General features: G+C 38.0%; 1 protein-coding gene across 3 annotated transcripts in view; it reads left to right on the top strand.

Moving 5' to 3' along the window:
- MPP6 (membrane palmitoylated protein 6) overlaps positions 1-15,408 on the top strand; it is a 61,983-nt gene that overhangs the window by 23,143 nt on the left and 23,432 nt on the right. Inside the window, exons 2-3 of one of the 3 annotated variants that reach the window (XM_037382928.1) lie at positions 7,194-7,312; positions 12,200-12,352. In XM_037382928.1, coding sequence (XP_037238825.1) covers positions 7,196-7,312; positions 12,200-12,352 — 270 coding nt within the window. In that variant the 5' untranslated portion in view covers positions 7,194-7,195. Of the gene's footprint in view, positions 1-7,190; positions 7,313-12,199; positions 12,353-15,408 lie in introns of all 3 variants that reach the window. The other 2 variants (XM_037382927.1, XM_037382929.1) reach the window with 2 other exon arrangements.

The raw sequence follows: 15,408 nt of genomic DNA, 5'->3' as shown, positions 1-15,408 counted from the left end.
AGACCTGTACAATTTAAACCATTATATGAGAAACTTCTCTCTGTCAGAAAAGACATACTCAGCATACTTTTGTGTATGTGTATGCTTCCTTAGTTAAACATCATCTGTTCGTGAAGTCTTTCCTAATTAAAAAAAAAGTCACAAAACATGGTAGTATTTAACACCTGTATAGGCTTATCTTCAAAGCATCAAGCTTAGTGAGCATCCAGCTAAGTTAATTGCCTTTGTACTTTACAATTGAGATATTTTTCTTAACAGCCCTTTAAGAAAGAAATGTCTAACACAACTTCCTCAGCACTGGATTTTAGTGTATCTCTTATCAGTATCTTATTGTTGGTCATGATGTATTTCTTCAAATAAGACTTAACCTTTTAATTCAGCTGGTTTTGGAGATGTGATGCTTCATTCCTTTTTTTTATCTTTGCTGAAATAATTTTAAAGTAGTGCTTTTCTTTCCAAAAGATGCAGCTGTGAGGTCCATCTGTTCATCAGAAAATTTGTGCTTCATCTTTTTTTTGGACAAACTTCACAGCCTGAAAGAGGCATGGCAACAGTGTTTGGGATGTGGAAGGGTTATTCACTCTTCCCTATAGCTTCTGTGACCTTAAGCATCGTGAAAAATGGGCATGTAAGATGTAGTTGAGCTAGGTTTGATAAGCTGAGGTAGGTTTTGACTGCTCAAGCATCTATTTATAGTATGCTAACATAGCTCAATTTTGACTTGACAGGAAACTTGGAGAAAATGAAGTAAAAAAAATTAACAAACATTTCTAAGCATTTGTGTTATTTCTTTTCAACGTGCAAGAAGTCAATGCATAGTTTTAGAGTATCCAGAGCAGCATTCATTCTTATCAGTTAAGACTTTTCCTCCTTTACTAATTAGCTGCCATACACGCTATTCATGTCTCTGATTCTGCAGTCAGTAAAGTATGCATGCTGCAGACAACAGCTTCCTTCATTAAGCAATCTGACTGTCTTTCTAGAGAAGTTCCATTGTATTTACTGAATGAGGAGGGGTCCTGTTCAGAAAATGTGCCTACGTGGTGGTACGGTGGGCTGCCACCCAGAAATACTTCAGGTGGTTATCAACGGGGCTATAGCTGCATTGGCCCTACGCTCCCTTCTTGGCAATTTTTTGTCAAATACCCTGGATAAAACCTCAGATTGATGTAGATGCAAAATCTGTGGATGCTTGAGAGCCCACGTGTCAGTGTACCCTACTACAATAAGCAACGTAGTCATACCTTTTTATGGCATTGTGTAACTAATTTGTAGCTAGCGCAGAGGAGCAGAGGGGCTAAATTGCAATTGTCCATCACTTCTATAGCACTTCTCTGGAGGTATTTCTAAATGTGATCTCTGATCAGTGAATACAGTTGTTGGCTGTAAAAACTCAAACATGCTGTTGTATGTGCTCATTGCATAATTCTTTCCCAGAGACTGTTATCTTAAAACGTGGTTTCTGAAGCTTAGCAGTGGTAACAGTGCTTCATATATTCTAGTTCAGTAGTCTGTTACTGAATGAACTTGTTTGTGCAAGCTCAAAATGTTAACTTGTTATAGGTGCTCCTTTTCTTAGACCTGGGCTGCCAAAGACATTATCATTTATAACTGGGGAGAGAAGTGGCCAATACAAAATAACTTTTTTTTCTGCCTTATGTTAAAGCATAAATCAGTTTTTTTACAAGCATGAATACAAACGGCAAAATTTTACACAGCTGCCATTGGTTGAGGACAATATGAGTTAAATGAATTTTCTTTTGTTTATGCATATTGGGTGCCTTGTGAAACTTTTCTTTGGATATATCCCTCTTAAAAAGTTTTTAAATCACACAATAAATTGTTTCCAAACTTTATGTTGTGATGAGATTTTAATGTAACTTTCTAAACTGTGTAAAGCACTAGCCTCACCAATAGCCCTTGAGGTATTTATTATACCTTCCCATCCAGATGAGTCGGGCATGTGGAAATAAATATGCATACATTTATTTAAATGTATTATACATAATTTTCTTTTCATTTCTGTTAGTTTTTAAGCTTGGAGACTAATAAAATGGAGCTAAAAAAAAAAATCCGTGCAAGATACTCGCTCTGCAAAGCTTTAATTTTCCCCAGTGAGTGACACATTTGTCTTCTGTCTGCAAATCTGGAAAATTTATTTAAATATATGCTTCCTCTTTCCTTTACATAGAATTAATGTAGACAGGAATTAGGCACTGAAAGAAAGAGTGAAATCAAATTGGATAGAAGAGTCATAGTTGAAAGCGTGGTGAAAACCTGTCTTTTTCTTACAAATAGAAAAAGAGTTATCATAGTATCTTGTACTTCTATTTGATCTGAATTTACTCTTGTAAGGTACAGTATGCAGATTAAACCTTTGAAGCATCCTTTGGTTGTCTGAAGAGCTATATGTGAATTAGGAGTTAATTTTGGTCAGTGCATTTTGCATTAGAAAGTGGGGTTTCTGTATTCTTATGTCTCAGGTTGCACACTGTTTGCTACAGAGGTCAATTAACTTGTCTTCCCTTCCCTTTCCCTTTCCGATGTGGGGTTCAAACAGCAAAATAGTTTCTCTGAGTATGGGGTCATATGCATAATAGGATTAGATTGTTCAGTGTGTGTACACAGCAGACGAGTATGCTTTTGCTGAGTCTTGCTTGAGGCTTTAAAATTTCTGTGGTTATGAAGATGTTCTTTGAAAATTGACTGTGGGAATTCATTCTGCCTGTGTGTATGTTCCTTGTCACCAAAGCCAGGGAGGGGAGCGTGGCCCATTGTAATCTAATTTTCTCTTCAGATTCCCAGCTCAGACTCAGTTCTGTTGTCACTTTTTCAACAGCCTCAACTGAGAACCTGTTTCTGCTGCTCAGTTCCTCCACTTCTGTCTGGATGCTGTTGTCAGTGTGTGTTTCTTGTAATATGTATATTGTTAACTGTGGTAGTCAGCCATGCCTATCTCATGGTGTCCTCACAATGTGATGAGAATTTAAAATTTTACCCAGGCGAGTCTTTGAATATAGAAAAAGAGAAAAGGAGGTGCATGGTAGAGCTCTCAAAGTTGGAGTGTTCTTACCAGTTTCCTCTAAAAGATGCGACAAGAGAGGAAGAGAGACCCAAATAATTTTCCACCGAAGGAAAAGCAAACATTTGCTTTTTAATGAACACCAAAGTATTCAACAATAAGGAGTGCTCCTGGCAACCTGGTTTACTCAGTTTGTTCAGTGTAGTCCTTAGTTCTTGTACGCCTGATTTACGTTGAAGTTCTGCAAGTCTTCCCCTGGCCGCCCCCAACCCCCACCCCCCCACCCCGAGTAAATTCTATCAACATTTCAAGGGCAGATTTTCCAGAGAAGAGAAGGGAGGCTCAAAAGGCAATTTTTGATAGGGTATTTAGATTTGGTAGTCTCTAAACTCCTTAGTTCCATCTGTTCCTTGCTTGATAGGACCTGCTCTTTTAAGTAAAACTTTTCTACGTGAGTACTTATATCTTCAGCTTTCATTCCTGCTGCTCAAAGATAAGATACTTTTCTAAAAGAGCTAAGGTGGCTTTGCCCCAGGAAAGAAAAAAGTGAAATTGTTTTAAAGACTGCTACTTGAAATTCCATGGATATCTACATTATTCTGAAAGATCATTATAATTAAGCCTGGAAACAACGTTTCTCCTGCTGTTTGTATTTTAATAAGATTTCTTTTCCCTAGAAATGAATAAACAAAAGCCTGTTGAATAGATACATAAAAAGAGGGTTTATAATACATTAACCAGAGTGTCTTCCCCCCTGAAATTGTCTTTGAATAAATCAAGTTGTTGGGAAGTACACATATGAATATCTAAGGCATATGTAGATCAATATGTTGCTTAGACTTTCAAAGCTATTATCACATGTGAGCAAATATTAGCATTTCACAATAAATGGGAACTATGTTTGAAGCTGGGCCATGACTTGAATAATAATTGTAGAATGCTGGAATTAAAGTACTTAGTCTAGTCTGTCACAAAAAGTACCCAGGTATTGTTTCTATTCTTTTTAAATAAACCAGCTGACATAATTCCTGTTGGAAGATGCTCGTGATGACTTTTTGAAAAAAACAAACAAACAAACAAACAAAAAACCCATTTGGTTATGTTCTGAATTTCACTGCCAGGTGAATGTAAAGCTGTCAAATTGTGAGGTATATAAACACAGTGAACTAGTTGCTCTAGTTTCTAGTTACTGTTGCTCTAGTTTCTAGTTACTGTGTACTAGGTAACGGGTGCAAAGACTTTGTTGAAGCTGCTTAAAGCTTTCTCTCAGGCTAAAAAATTTTTACTTAGTCTTGTAGCTGGTTAAAATAAAGGGTTACTTAACTTTTTTTTTTTTATTCAGCTGCTTAGAAAGTTCTTCCCTTTAAGATGGCTAGCTAGACTGAGAATACAGAGACCCACACTGTGTTCAAACATAAACATTCCAGGGTGAGTAAAAGTGCCCTATTGCAACTTACATATGCCTGCCTTCTTGTTTTTCTTGTGGCAACACTATTTTTAGCTAAGACTCCTGTCATGATGGCTCTGCCATGAGAGAAGGCAACCATTAGGTGCACAGCAATAGCAAGCTATTGCTGAAAACAGCTGCTTTTGGTTCTGATCACCTGGGATGCAAGTCTGCCTTTGTGAATTTTTTGAACTCTGTATGTTGATAAATGTGTTTTCTGCTTTCCAAGAGTGCTAAAATATAAGCAGGTTTGGTGCTAGGATTTGTGAAACTTTTACTAAATACAATTATTCGTTTGAAAATATACTGCCTAGCTGTGCAAAGATTGAAAGTCATTCTTTTGAAGCTTAATGTTGCTCTTAACAGTTTCTCCTTGATGATAAAGTTTTTATGTAGGGATTTTATTTTTTAGTTTCATCATTCTAAGAGAAGCAGAATTCTGAAAGGGTTATGTAAGAAACAGCTTATTAACATGGTAATAGATACGGAATGTCTTTTATTACGCATGCCTGTCAGCACCAAGTGCTGGAACTGCAACTGGTAGTTGAGATGCATGCTTTGACCTGAAGGAAGCTTTATATTTTTACTCAGGTTATTTATAAGAACAAAAGGCTAACCTGAAGTCCCTTAAACATAATTTACATAACCATTAAAAATGTAAAGAAAGCTTATTATTGGAGCTCTTGCAGTGCAGCACCTAGTGCACTACACACATTGCCTAGAAATATCTGTCTCCTGCAAATACTGTAGCTTGCATGATTGCATTAAGAGTCATTAATCTATAACTGGGAATTGAGAAAATGTGGAACAAGGCAGTTGCACCTACAGCTGAACTTGTCAAGATATAGAACATGCCTAGTCTGAGGCAGGTGTGGACTATTTACAGGTTGATTTGGTGACTTTATGTAATGTGTGATTGCTAACAGCACTTTGTCTGTTATAAAATAGAAGTAATATTACTTCAAAATCTGAAAGCATGAAGTGTCATTTTCCCTCCTACTCATGGTTTCACAGAAGATTCACTTTTTGAAAGCAAGGAGTATGGTTAAAACATCCTTTTTTAAATGCAGTCTTTTGACATACACTGCTGTAGTTAAAATGTGGCACACCAGATGATTTGATTGTTGAAAAGTCAGTTCCACTTGACAGAAAGAATGGCCATAATTTTTTTTCTTGGGATGGAATTTTCTAGGAAGAATTGAAATTAGAAAGTAGGTGTTGAGAAATGCTGTTTGTTCTGTTACTGTACAGCATTTCATAATAGCTTTCATTATAAAGCAATGGGGAAAGTTAAGGGTAAATTCCTGTGTGGGAGAAGGAGCATATACGCTTTCTAATTCTCTTGAATTATGCTGCTATGCAACATGCAGATCATTGCAGTACACAGTGGTTGTTCTAATGCTTTTTAGCTTGTTGGCAACCTCAACAGAAGGTGGTTTTTTTTAGTATACCTGTGTATGTGTTTGTCGGAGCCTGAGCATGCACATATAACTCAGCAGGAGTGCAAAAGAATACAGTTAAAAACGTGAACAGTATAGGTTATTCACTACTAAGATATTACTACAAGATAAGAATATTTAGTCCTGTGTTGGAAAACAGAGAAAGAATAACCATTTACCTTGTGAAGGACGTCCTAACTGTCCCCAGTGCTGCCCCGTTTTGTGCTCAGCCCAAGCTGGCACATGTGCATCTTTGCAAACTTGAGGCTAGTTGGTGTAATGCCAGCTAAGGGCTGCTGCATGTGAGCCCAGATGTGCAAGAACTCTGTAGTATATGAACACACTGAACCTGTTGTCCAGCATAAAAGGTGTGTTTTGTTCAACTTTATCTTAAATGGGAGAGTTTTAAACAGTTTTTTCTTGGGAAACAGTTTTAAAATAAATTCTCATCGTTCAACCTCATGGGATAAGGCCGCTGGGATGGTGGGACTCCATCTTTCTGACTCTTTCTTGGGCAACGTTGTTCATTCTCACCCAAGCTGCTGCAGTTCTCTGTGAGTCTGTGGATAGCCGGGAAAATCACTGAGGGTACTGGGCAGGCACGTGTTTCGCACTGTAGGATACGCTCCCCATTGCAGTGTGTTGTGGTGCCCGGGTGATGTTAGCATCTGCACCATCTACACTTGGTGCTGGAGTGCGATAAGTCAGGCCTGGTTGTAAAGGACTGCTGGGCATGGGCACAAGTGTTGCCATGGTAAAAGCTGCCTTAGAAGCAGATTTTTGGTTAAATTAAATTTGGTTATATTAGTTTGGAGCTATGTGTTCATTTTAAAAACAGTGGCATATAGCCTATACAAGCATTGTAAAACCTGTAGCTGTTTGGAGTATGTATGAGGGCTGAAAACTTCCTCTGAAAGGGAGTTGAAATGAAGAGTGTCGTGAATGAGTTGCTTTATTGTATTTGCAAGATTATGCATACCTTATACATAGTTCATACTTGTTTGTTTTTTTAAATCTTTCAAGTAGTAGTGAATCTTGAAAGGAATGTGCTGGGGCTGGATTTAAGTTGATCGTGGTGATAAGGATTTGGATAGATCCTTTATTTCCATCTTTCAAACACACAAAAAAAGTATTTCTTCTGTTTTGACCACTTGCCTGTCTACAGTAGATGTAGTTGGCTGCTTAATGTCTCTAAAGTTAAAATTGTGATGTTTCCCAGAGCTTTTGCTATTTATGCAAGCCTGTTTTGGTCAGTACTTACTTTTTGCTTTTGTTTTGTCAGCAGCCATGCAGCAGGTCCTGGATAACCTTACTGATCTGCCGACATCAACAGGCGCTGAAGAAATAGACCTGATTTTTCTTAAAGGAATTATGGAAAACCCTATTGTAAGATCACTTGCTAAGGTATTTCAATTTGCTGATTTGAGTAGAATCTGGAAATATGTTTACTCTGAAATTGCTGTGTGAACATTGAGTATGGACTGAGATATTAACAATGGCACTATGTATGGTACATTTTATTAAAAGACTTGCAGGAGTTCTTGAAGTTGAATATTTGGTGTAATGTAATTTCTGTACACAGTGATTTATTGTTATATAGAAGATTCTAGAGGAAGAAGAAAAATTCAGAGACTCCAGAAATTGTGTGGTAACATTATTTATGAAGAAAATGTCAAAATACTTGAAATTAGAAGCAGTTGGTTTTGATATAGTCTCATGACCACTGTTGTGTGCAAAACCCACATGCCATCTGACCTCTACCATTTTTGCCAAAAGTGAAAAGTGAGAGCAATAACCTTCTTTCTCCCAAAAAGTTTTCTTTTTTTTCTTTGGCTCTGATCAGCCCAGTGAAATATTGATTCCATGCCCTTTCCTGGATCTCAGATTAATGCTGGTACCTTTAATTGTCAGCTCTGTGAGACATGGGCTATCCTTAGTTTTGGTCTTACATTATGAAAATATTTTATTTAGAGCTGGTAGCAATCAATTATAAATATGTAAGGTAATATTTACAAAAAATCGTTGGACTCTGTAATTAAAATGTAGCTGATCTTACCAGTAGGAGATGCAGTCAATATTGCACAGCACTTAATGTTCTTTCTTAATTTTACCTCATTAAAAAAAGCTACTTTCATGAGGAAAAAAACAGTCAGCTTAAATGTAGCTATCTCTTTAATATGAATAGACATCTGAAAGCAGTGCCCTCTGGGCAGGCATGAAATACTCTGGAAAGGATTGTTGTGCAGGGATTTTGCTCAGTATAAAAATCTAAAAAGGAAAACTTCTCATAACAATTCGTGTAAGAATTTACTTCTGTTTAGCTGGTCAAAAAAATTGGCTGTAAGTGGAAGACATTGCACAGTAATAAAATTAGAAATAATGGAAGTGTCTCATCAGCTAGTGACTGCAGAAGGAAAGATTTGTGTACTAAATTTGCTAGAGTAAGTAAAACCATTTTCTTACTTAGAGTTGTTTTGAACTTCAGTATTTGCTGCATAGGTCATCTTTAATTTAATATTTATTATGAAGAAAATGTTCATTGCAAAGCATTTTTTTCGTATCAAGAATTTGTGCTTTAATGGCCAATTACAGTTACGTGGAATTTAATGACTAGCAGATGTAAGAAAGTGCTTGTAATGGAAACAGATTCTTCACTATAAACTTGCTTTATCTAGAATGCTGAAAGGTTTCAATTGTGTTCATATGGCATGACTGCAATCATATTTTCTTTTGAAAGTATTTGAGAATTAAACTGAAAAACTCAGTTCTAACCAGCAGAGCTAAATAAGGACAAGATCAAAATGAGAACACATTTCATGAAGTATATATAGTTCATATGTATCCATTTGTCCCTAAAGATACGTAACACTTGTTCTTCTATTAGAAGAGCTAGTTTTAATGGAATAGGCAATTCTCAGGACCCTGAGATGGTCACATTATTTAAGGAGATGCATTTCAGACCAGGCCAGAAATGCAAAAGCTTTTCATTTCCCTTTAATTAGTCAGTTTTTAAGTCTAATCATTATGTAAAGTATCCCAAAAAGGACCAAAAGAAACTTAAGGAAATGTGTCATGAGCCATACAAGCCTTATTTTTTTTTTCTTTTTCAGCCCTTAAAAAAATGAAGGCAAGCTATAAGCATAGTCATTAGTTTATAATATTTTGCAATGCTTGTTTGGCTAATCTTTTAAAATTGTTCTAGGTTAATTTCACACTTGTTCTGTCTAGAATAAAGGCATTAAGGTAGAAAATACAGATCTTTTTTGTGATAGGGTTCTTTTACTGTACCTTTCCATTCTTCAGTAGGTGGTAGGGGAAAGGGAAGTAACCGTAATCACTGTAAAATGTATTTTCCTGTCTTTTACTGATGTTTATAGAATCATAGAATAATTTTGGTTGGAAGGGACTTCCAAAGATGATCTAGTCCAACACCCCTGCAATAAGCAGGGACATCTTCACCTACATCAGGTCACTCAGAGCTGTGTCCAGCCTGACCTTGAATGTTTCCAGGATGGGGCATCTATCACATCTCTGGGCAGCCTGTTCCATTGTTTCACCACCCTCATCATAAAAAGTCTTCCTTTATATATCTAATCTGAATCTACTCTCCTTTAGTCTAAAAAACATTATCCTCTGTCCTATCACAACAGGTCCTACTTAAAAGTTTGCCCCCATCTTTTTATAAGCCCCCTTTAGGTACTGGAAGGCTGCAGTAAGGTCTCCCCAGACCCTCCTCTGCTCCAGGCTGGACAACCCCAACTCTCTCAGCCTGTCTTCATAGGTGAGGTTCTCCAGCCTCTGATCATCTTCATGGCCCTCCTCTGGATCCGCTCCTACAAATCTGTGTCTTTCCTGTGCTGAGGTTTATGTTCAATCCTAACTAGCCTTTAGAATTGTTATGCTTTTTTGAAAACAGTTGTTGAATTTGGAACATGCATGAATTGTACTCAGTTTTACTACTGAACTGTCTTATTAAAGTTATTTTCTCCTGGGTTGTTAACTGTTCTTTTGAACGTCACAACTTTATCTTCTTCTCTGCAGTCACTACTGCTTTTAATATTGTAGCATAGCCTAGAGCACACCAGGTGAATGCCTAACTCAGACCAAGGAAACATCTCGAGGGTAATCTATAAACGTTGAGTCCAGTATTTAGGATGTCAGATGGTTGGAGGCAAAGGCCTTACTATTTGAACATTTGGCAAGTAAAATAAATATTGAATGAATCAAAAACCTCAATTCAGTATCACTATTTTTGAAATTGTAAACTGGAATAAAAAAAATAGTTGCAATACCTAAGTATTCCTTTTTTAATTTTTTTTCTTTCTTAAATTATTCATACCACTCCATGTCCTGCTACTCCCCAACATAATACAGGATCAGAGGTTGTTGACTGATAAACTTTCTGTTCCTAAGTATATACATGGCCTTGATTTTGGGGTGAAGGGTGAGGATACTTTAAATTATACTGTGTTAGTGGTAGTATTATAAAGAAAATGAGTGACAAAGGAGGTAACCCATATTCTCTAATCTTATAAAGGTTTTGCAGTGGGTGTATATTTAAAAGTCAATAGATTTATGGGTTTACTTGCTGTAGAAGAAGCAGACTTTAAAAGAAGGATGTTGTTTACTGTATGTATTATGTACAAAATAGCATTCATTCCTTTCTAAAGGAGAATGTGTGTAGGTGCCAGGCTTCCTATGACTTCGTAATCATGGTCATTTGGTTTGTGTGTGTTGGTGTTGGGAAATGTTTGAAATGTCTTTCTCTATGTTAAGTTAGCCTTTCCAGTGTTTGATCATCGGTCCTGCACAAATACCATTTTATGGATATGAAGTAGAATTTAATACTCAGATGATTTCAGGAAACGAAGTTTTCTGGTTTTAGCAAAATCTTATTTTAGCATCTATTTTAAAGCACTAATAAGAAAGTAGATGTGTGCACATACCTTTAAATTATATATATGGGAAGTATGTATAGATGACTTCCAAATATATCTGTTGTTTGTTGTATTTTTACATGCCAAAGCGATTGTTCTTTTTTGAACTTGTTGCTTCGGTGTTGTAAATAACTCTTATTTGAATGCATTGAGAATCTTAATTATTTTTGGCCTCCTCTTATTCCCTAATTTTATGGTACAGCAGTACCTGTAATAAGTAAGATGGTATGTTTCTCTTACCACTCAAAGCTCCTACCTTTCAATGAATCTAAGTATCTGCAGTGTTTAAGAAAGGATTAAAAAGAGAAAGAGATTAAAAGTTATCACAAAATGGTTGAGGTTGGAAGGAACCTCTGGGGGGGCATTTGGTCCAACGCCCTCCTCAAGTAGGGTCACGTGGAGATGGCTGCCCAGGACCATGTCTGATGGCTTTTGAATATTTCTAAGGAGGGAGACTCCGACCTCTCTGGGCAAAGTGTGCCAGTGCTCAGTCACTCTCACAGTAGAAGAAGTGTTTCCTTATGTTTAGACAGAGCCTCCTGTGTTCCACTTTGAGCCCATTGTCTCCTGTCCTGTCACTGGGCACCCGCTGAAAAGAGCCTGGCTCCATCCTCTTTGCACCCTCCCTTCGGGTATTTATACACATTGATGAGACCCCCCTGAAGCTGTCTGTTCTCCAGGCTGAGCAGTCCCAGGTCTCCCAGCCTTTCCCCAAACACTAGGTGCTCCAGTCCTTTCATTGTCTTCACGGCCCTTCGGTACACTCTCTCCAGTAGGTCTACAATTATAAACAGTACTCCCGGTGTGGCCTCGTCACTGCTGAGTAGAGGTCGACCTTCTGGCAGCACGCTTCTTAATGCAGCCTGGGATGCTGTTAGCTGCCTTTGCTGCAGACTTTTCTTTAGCATTTCTTTTAGTTATGCAGATTTCCTTTTAAAATTTGCTGGTTTGTAGGTGTTTTAATAGGAGGAGCCTGTGGTAAATGCTGCTCTTGCAGACTTTGTGTCTTCTGTGCAGGTCCCATAGTTCCTTTTTTATCCTTCTAGAAGGTGTACTTGTAGTGGGTTCTGAAGCAGAAGAGATCTGAGGCACTATACTGTTCAGAGAGGACTGTTTGGTGTATATAGCATGAAGGTTGTGGCAAATAAGGATATACAAGCGTCTCTGACAGGTGCCATTTATGAGGTTTGTTGGGTCATGCAAAATGTAAGCATGTAAAATACACAGATTACACGAGACGTAATTTTTCTGGCTTTCCTGCTAAAGGTTGCGCCAAGAAATTATTTTAAAGGTTTATAAATTGGAGCTACTTGAAACTTAACCACACACTATAGATATATGTTTAATCTTACAGGCTCATGAGCGACTGGAAGATTCTAAACTTGAGGCTGTCAGTGACAACAACCTGGAGCTGGTGAATGAAATTCTTGAAGACATCAGTCCCTTAGTAAATAAAGATGAAAATATTGCAGAATTGGTTGGAATACTCAAGGAGCCTCATTTTCAGGTGCCACGTTTTTACTGTCTATTACCAACTTACTGTGTCAGCGTCCACATACGGATCTAGGAATAATAACAAAACAAAACCTGAACTGTAGTGGACTTTAATATGTAGGATTTTACTGCAAATGACAGGTAAAACAGAAGCCATGTGAGGTTAAGAGTGCGCATGATTTTATCCTTTAATATCACTTCAAGAATATCTTCACTTATTGTATTAAAATCCACTGAAGTTTCTGTTATAAATCTTGGGCAGGACAAGTATTTACTTCCTGTATGACTGAAGTTTCCATAACAGTTCCCTGAAGGCTTTATCTTCAGCATTTCCAGGTGGTCTCTAGTCCCTGATATTGACCGACCGTTCTGCATTTTGGTTCAGCTGTTGGCATTCATACTCGTGCAAGATAACACAGTTTGTGGAGTGAATGAACGTGATTCTTCTATGCTGCAATCTGCACTGCAGCTCAAGTTGAGACTTTGCATCCCTCTCACTATTGCTGTATTTAAGTGAAATTTTGACATCTGCTTGTCAAAAGCAGATGTTTTTCCATACTGCCATTCTGTTACCAGCTTCTGTACCGACCCTTGAAGATTAGGGTTTGTAAATCCTTGCTAGATTCTGGACCTCCTAGGCCAGGCTTCAGCTGACTTTGGGACTTAGCTGTAGGTATCCTGTAGAAGAACACAAGGAAACCTTTTGTCACAGTATAAATGTGCTGCTTTTGGCATAGAGTCATAGATATTTTTGGGGGGTGTGTGAGTTTAAACAGTTATACGTTTTCAGTTTTCAGTTATACGTTATACAAATGTAGCAGTGAGGTGCGTTACAATTTAACATAAATAATCACTGGATATGCTGCCAAGCTGTGTTGTGGCCTGCTGGAAGAGGAAACACTTCAAGAGCTCAGCTTTTGAGGTAGTAGCTATTCTGGATGCTGATAGTTCCGCTGCCTCTTCTGAAGAGTCTCCCTTGTGCTCTTACTTGTCCAGAAGGCTGTCATAGCCAGTGGATCAAATTGGAGGCTTACGGGTGAATAAACCTGCAAATCAGTCTTTGATCCCTTAGCAGAAATGGGTACTCAAAAGGAGAGGATGAGTTTAGAGGAACTGGTCGTTGTAATGCAAAAAGATTGGCTTTGGAGGCCCACTGGTGCTGTGACAGACCTGACAAAGTTCCGTTGTGTTAGACAGAGAAACTAAAATTGACAAGTCAAAGAGAATGAATCAAAAGATCAAAGTGACTTAAGTGCTGGAATAGACTGACTTTGAAAGGCACTATAGCAGTGATCTCTGGAGAGAGATGGCAGAGACCAGAGACCAACCAGGCAAAGAATTTTTGTAGTGGAGACTGGAAATGTTCTTTAGGAGACGGAGATCAAATAAAAATTTTAATTAGCGTGAGTAGCCAATACTAAGGCAAACCCAGGAGTCATTCTAAGTCATACTTAGAGCGGCACAACGTGATGCTGGAGTCATGTTCTCCCTTGGTTCAGGCTTAAGCAACCCACACATTTAACATAGAAGTCCCAAAGCAGCTGCTGAACAAAAATGCTAACATTTATGCGATTCCTTGCGTGTTTTTTGTTACTCTTGATTTGAGAGACCTCACGGTATATGTCTGTCTGTCTGTCTCAAATAAAAAGAAGGGAAGCAAAGCTGTATACAGCTTCGCAGAGCATTCACAGCAATGTGGATTTATGAAGTGGTGTAGTAATTTCCATTACATCTCCTACTCATTGCCTAAAAATTCCTAGTATTTAGTTTGCCTTTTTAACAGCTGGTGAACAGAGTAGAATAGAATACTTCATTTGGAAGGGACCTACAATGATCACCTAGTCCTGACAATATCAGGGTCAACAAAATATTAAAGCATGTTGTTAAGGGCATTTTCCAAATGCCTTGGTAAACACTGACAGGCTTGAGGCATCAACCACCTCTAGGAAGCCTGTTCCAATGTTTGACTACCCTCTTAGTAATGCAGAGGTACTTCTAGGCTCAGTAACCGTAGAGGTGGGTTGTTTTTTTCAGTTTGCTTTGCTTTTCTACTGTTTACACCTCTGAGATACCACTTCTGAGTCTCTCGGTTAACACGTTATATTAGGATTGTGTTTTTCCTTGCAGTCTGTGTTGAATTTGATTTACCTTGTTCTTACTCTGTTGCTCATGAGGTGCTCCTGCATGTTACAGTCAGTTGTTTTACTCCTTGAATAGTTCAGCAGCATCAGCAAACCCTGTCATTCATTTCTCTTCCGCGTTTCCTAGACCACTTATCTGACATGTCAGCGTATTGGCAGGTGCAGAACTCAGAGCCCAGATGCCTCTGAGAAATCCCCTGGTGACATGAATTTTGAAAACTAAAAATACCATATTCCTGGGCCCAGTTTTTCTGTCTTTTAACCATCCACTTGAGAGCCTTACTGCTTGCCGTGTAGTAGCTTTGTTTCTTTAAAAGACTTTGATAAAGAAGTCTATCTAAGGCCTTTTGGGAATTCATCTATCTCATCAACTGTAACTGCCTTGTTACCATGCTTGGTGACTCTTTCAAGGAACTTAACTAGATTTGAGAAGCATGACTTCCCGTTTTAATGCATGTTGATGCTTTCCCATGATCTATTTTGTCCAATCATTCTGTTTTTTATGGAAACTTCTCATTTGTTTAATATCAACATCAGACTTACTGGTTCACAGTTTGTTGACTCTTCCTTGGAACACAGTTTAAAAACTCATGTCACGATTACTGCGTGCAAGATTGCGTGCTGTTTCTTTCGCTGTACTGTTGGGCAAGTCATGGGTAAGAAAGAGAAACAAGCTATTTCTAGGGTTCCCTGCCGCTTTTGCCGCATAACCTGGATGGTACAGAAAGAATTAGGTATGAAAGGAAGAGAAATGACTGTTTGATGGTTAAGATAGTTAACTGCTGCCCTGGTGAACTAACCTGTCCCTCGCTCTGTCAGAATAAGAGTTCATTAGAAACAAATTAAAAAAAAAAAAAAAAAAAAGTGAAATAGCTTTAGCTTGGGTTTGTTGTTTTTTTATATATTTTCTGAGTGCCTGTTGAGAGGC

This window comes from Falco rusticolus, chromosome 4, assembly GCF_015220075.1.
Source record: "Falco rusticolus isolate bFalRus1 chromosome 4, bFalRus1.pri, whole genome shotgun sequence".
NCBI classification, from domain to species: Eukaryota; Metazoa; Chordata; class Aves; order Falconiformes; family Falconidae; genus Falco; species Falco rusticolus.
This window is presented reverse-complemented; position numbering and strand designations above follow the sequence as displayed.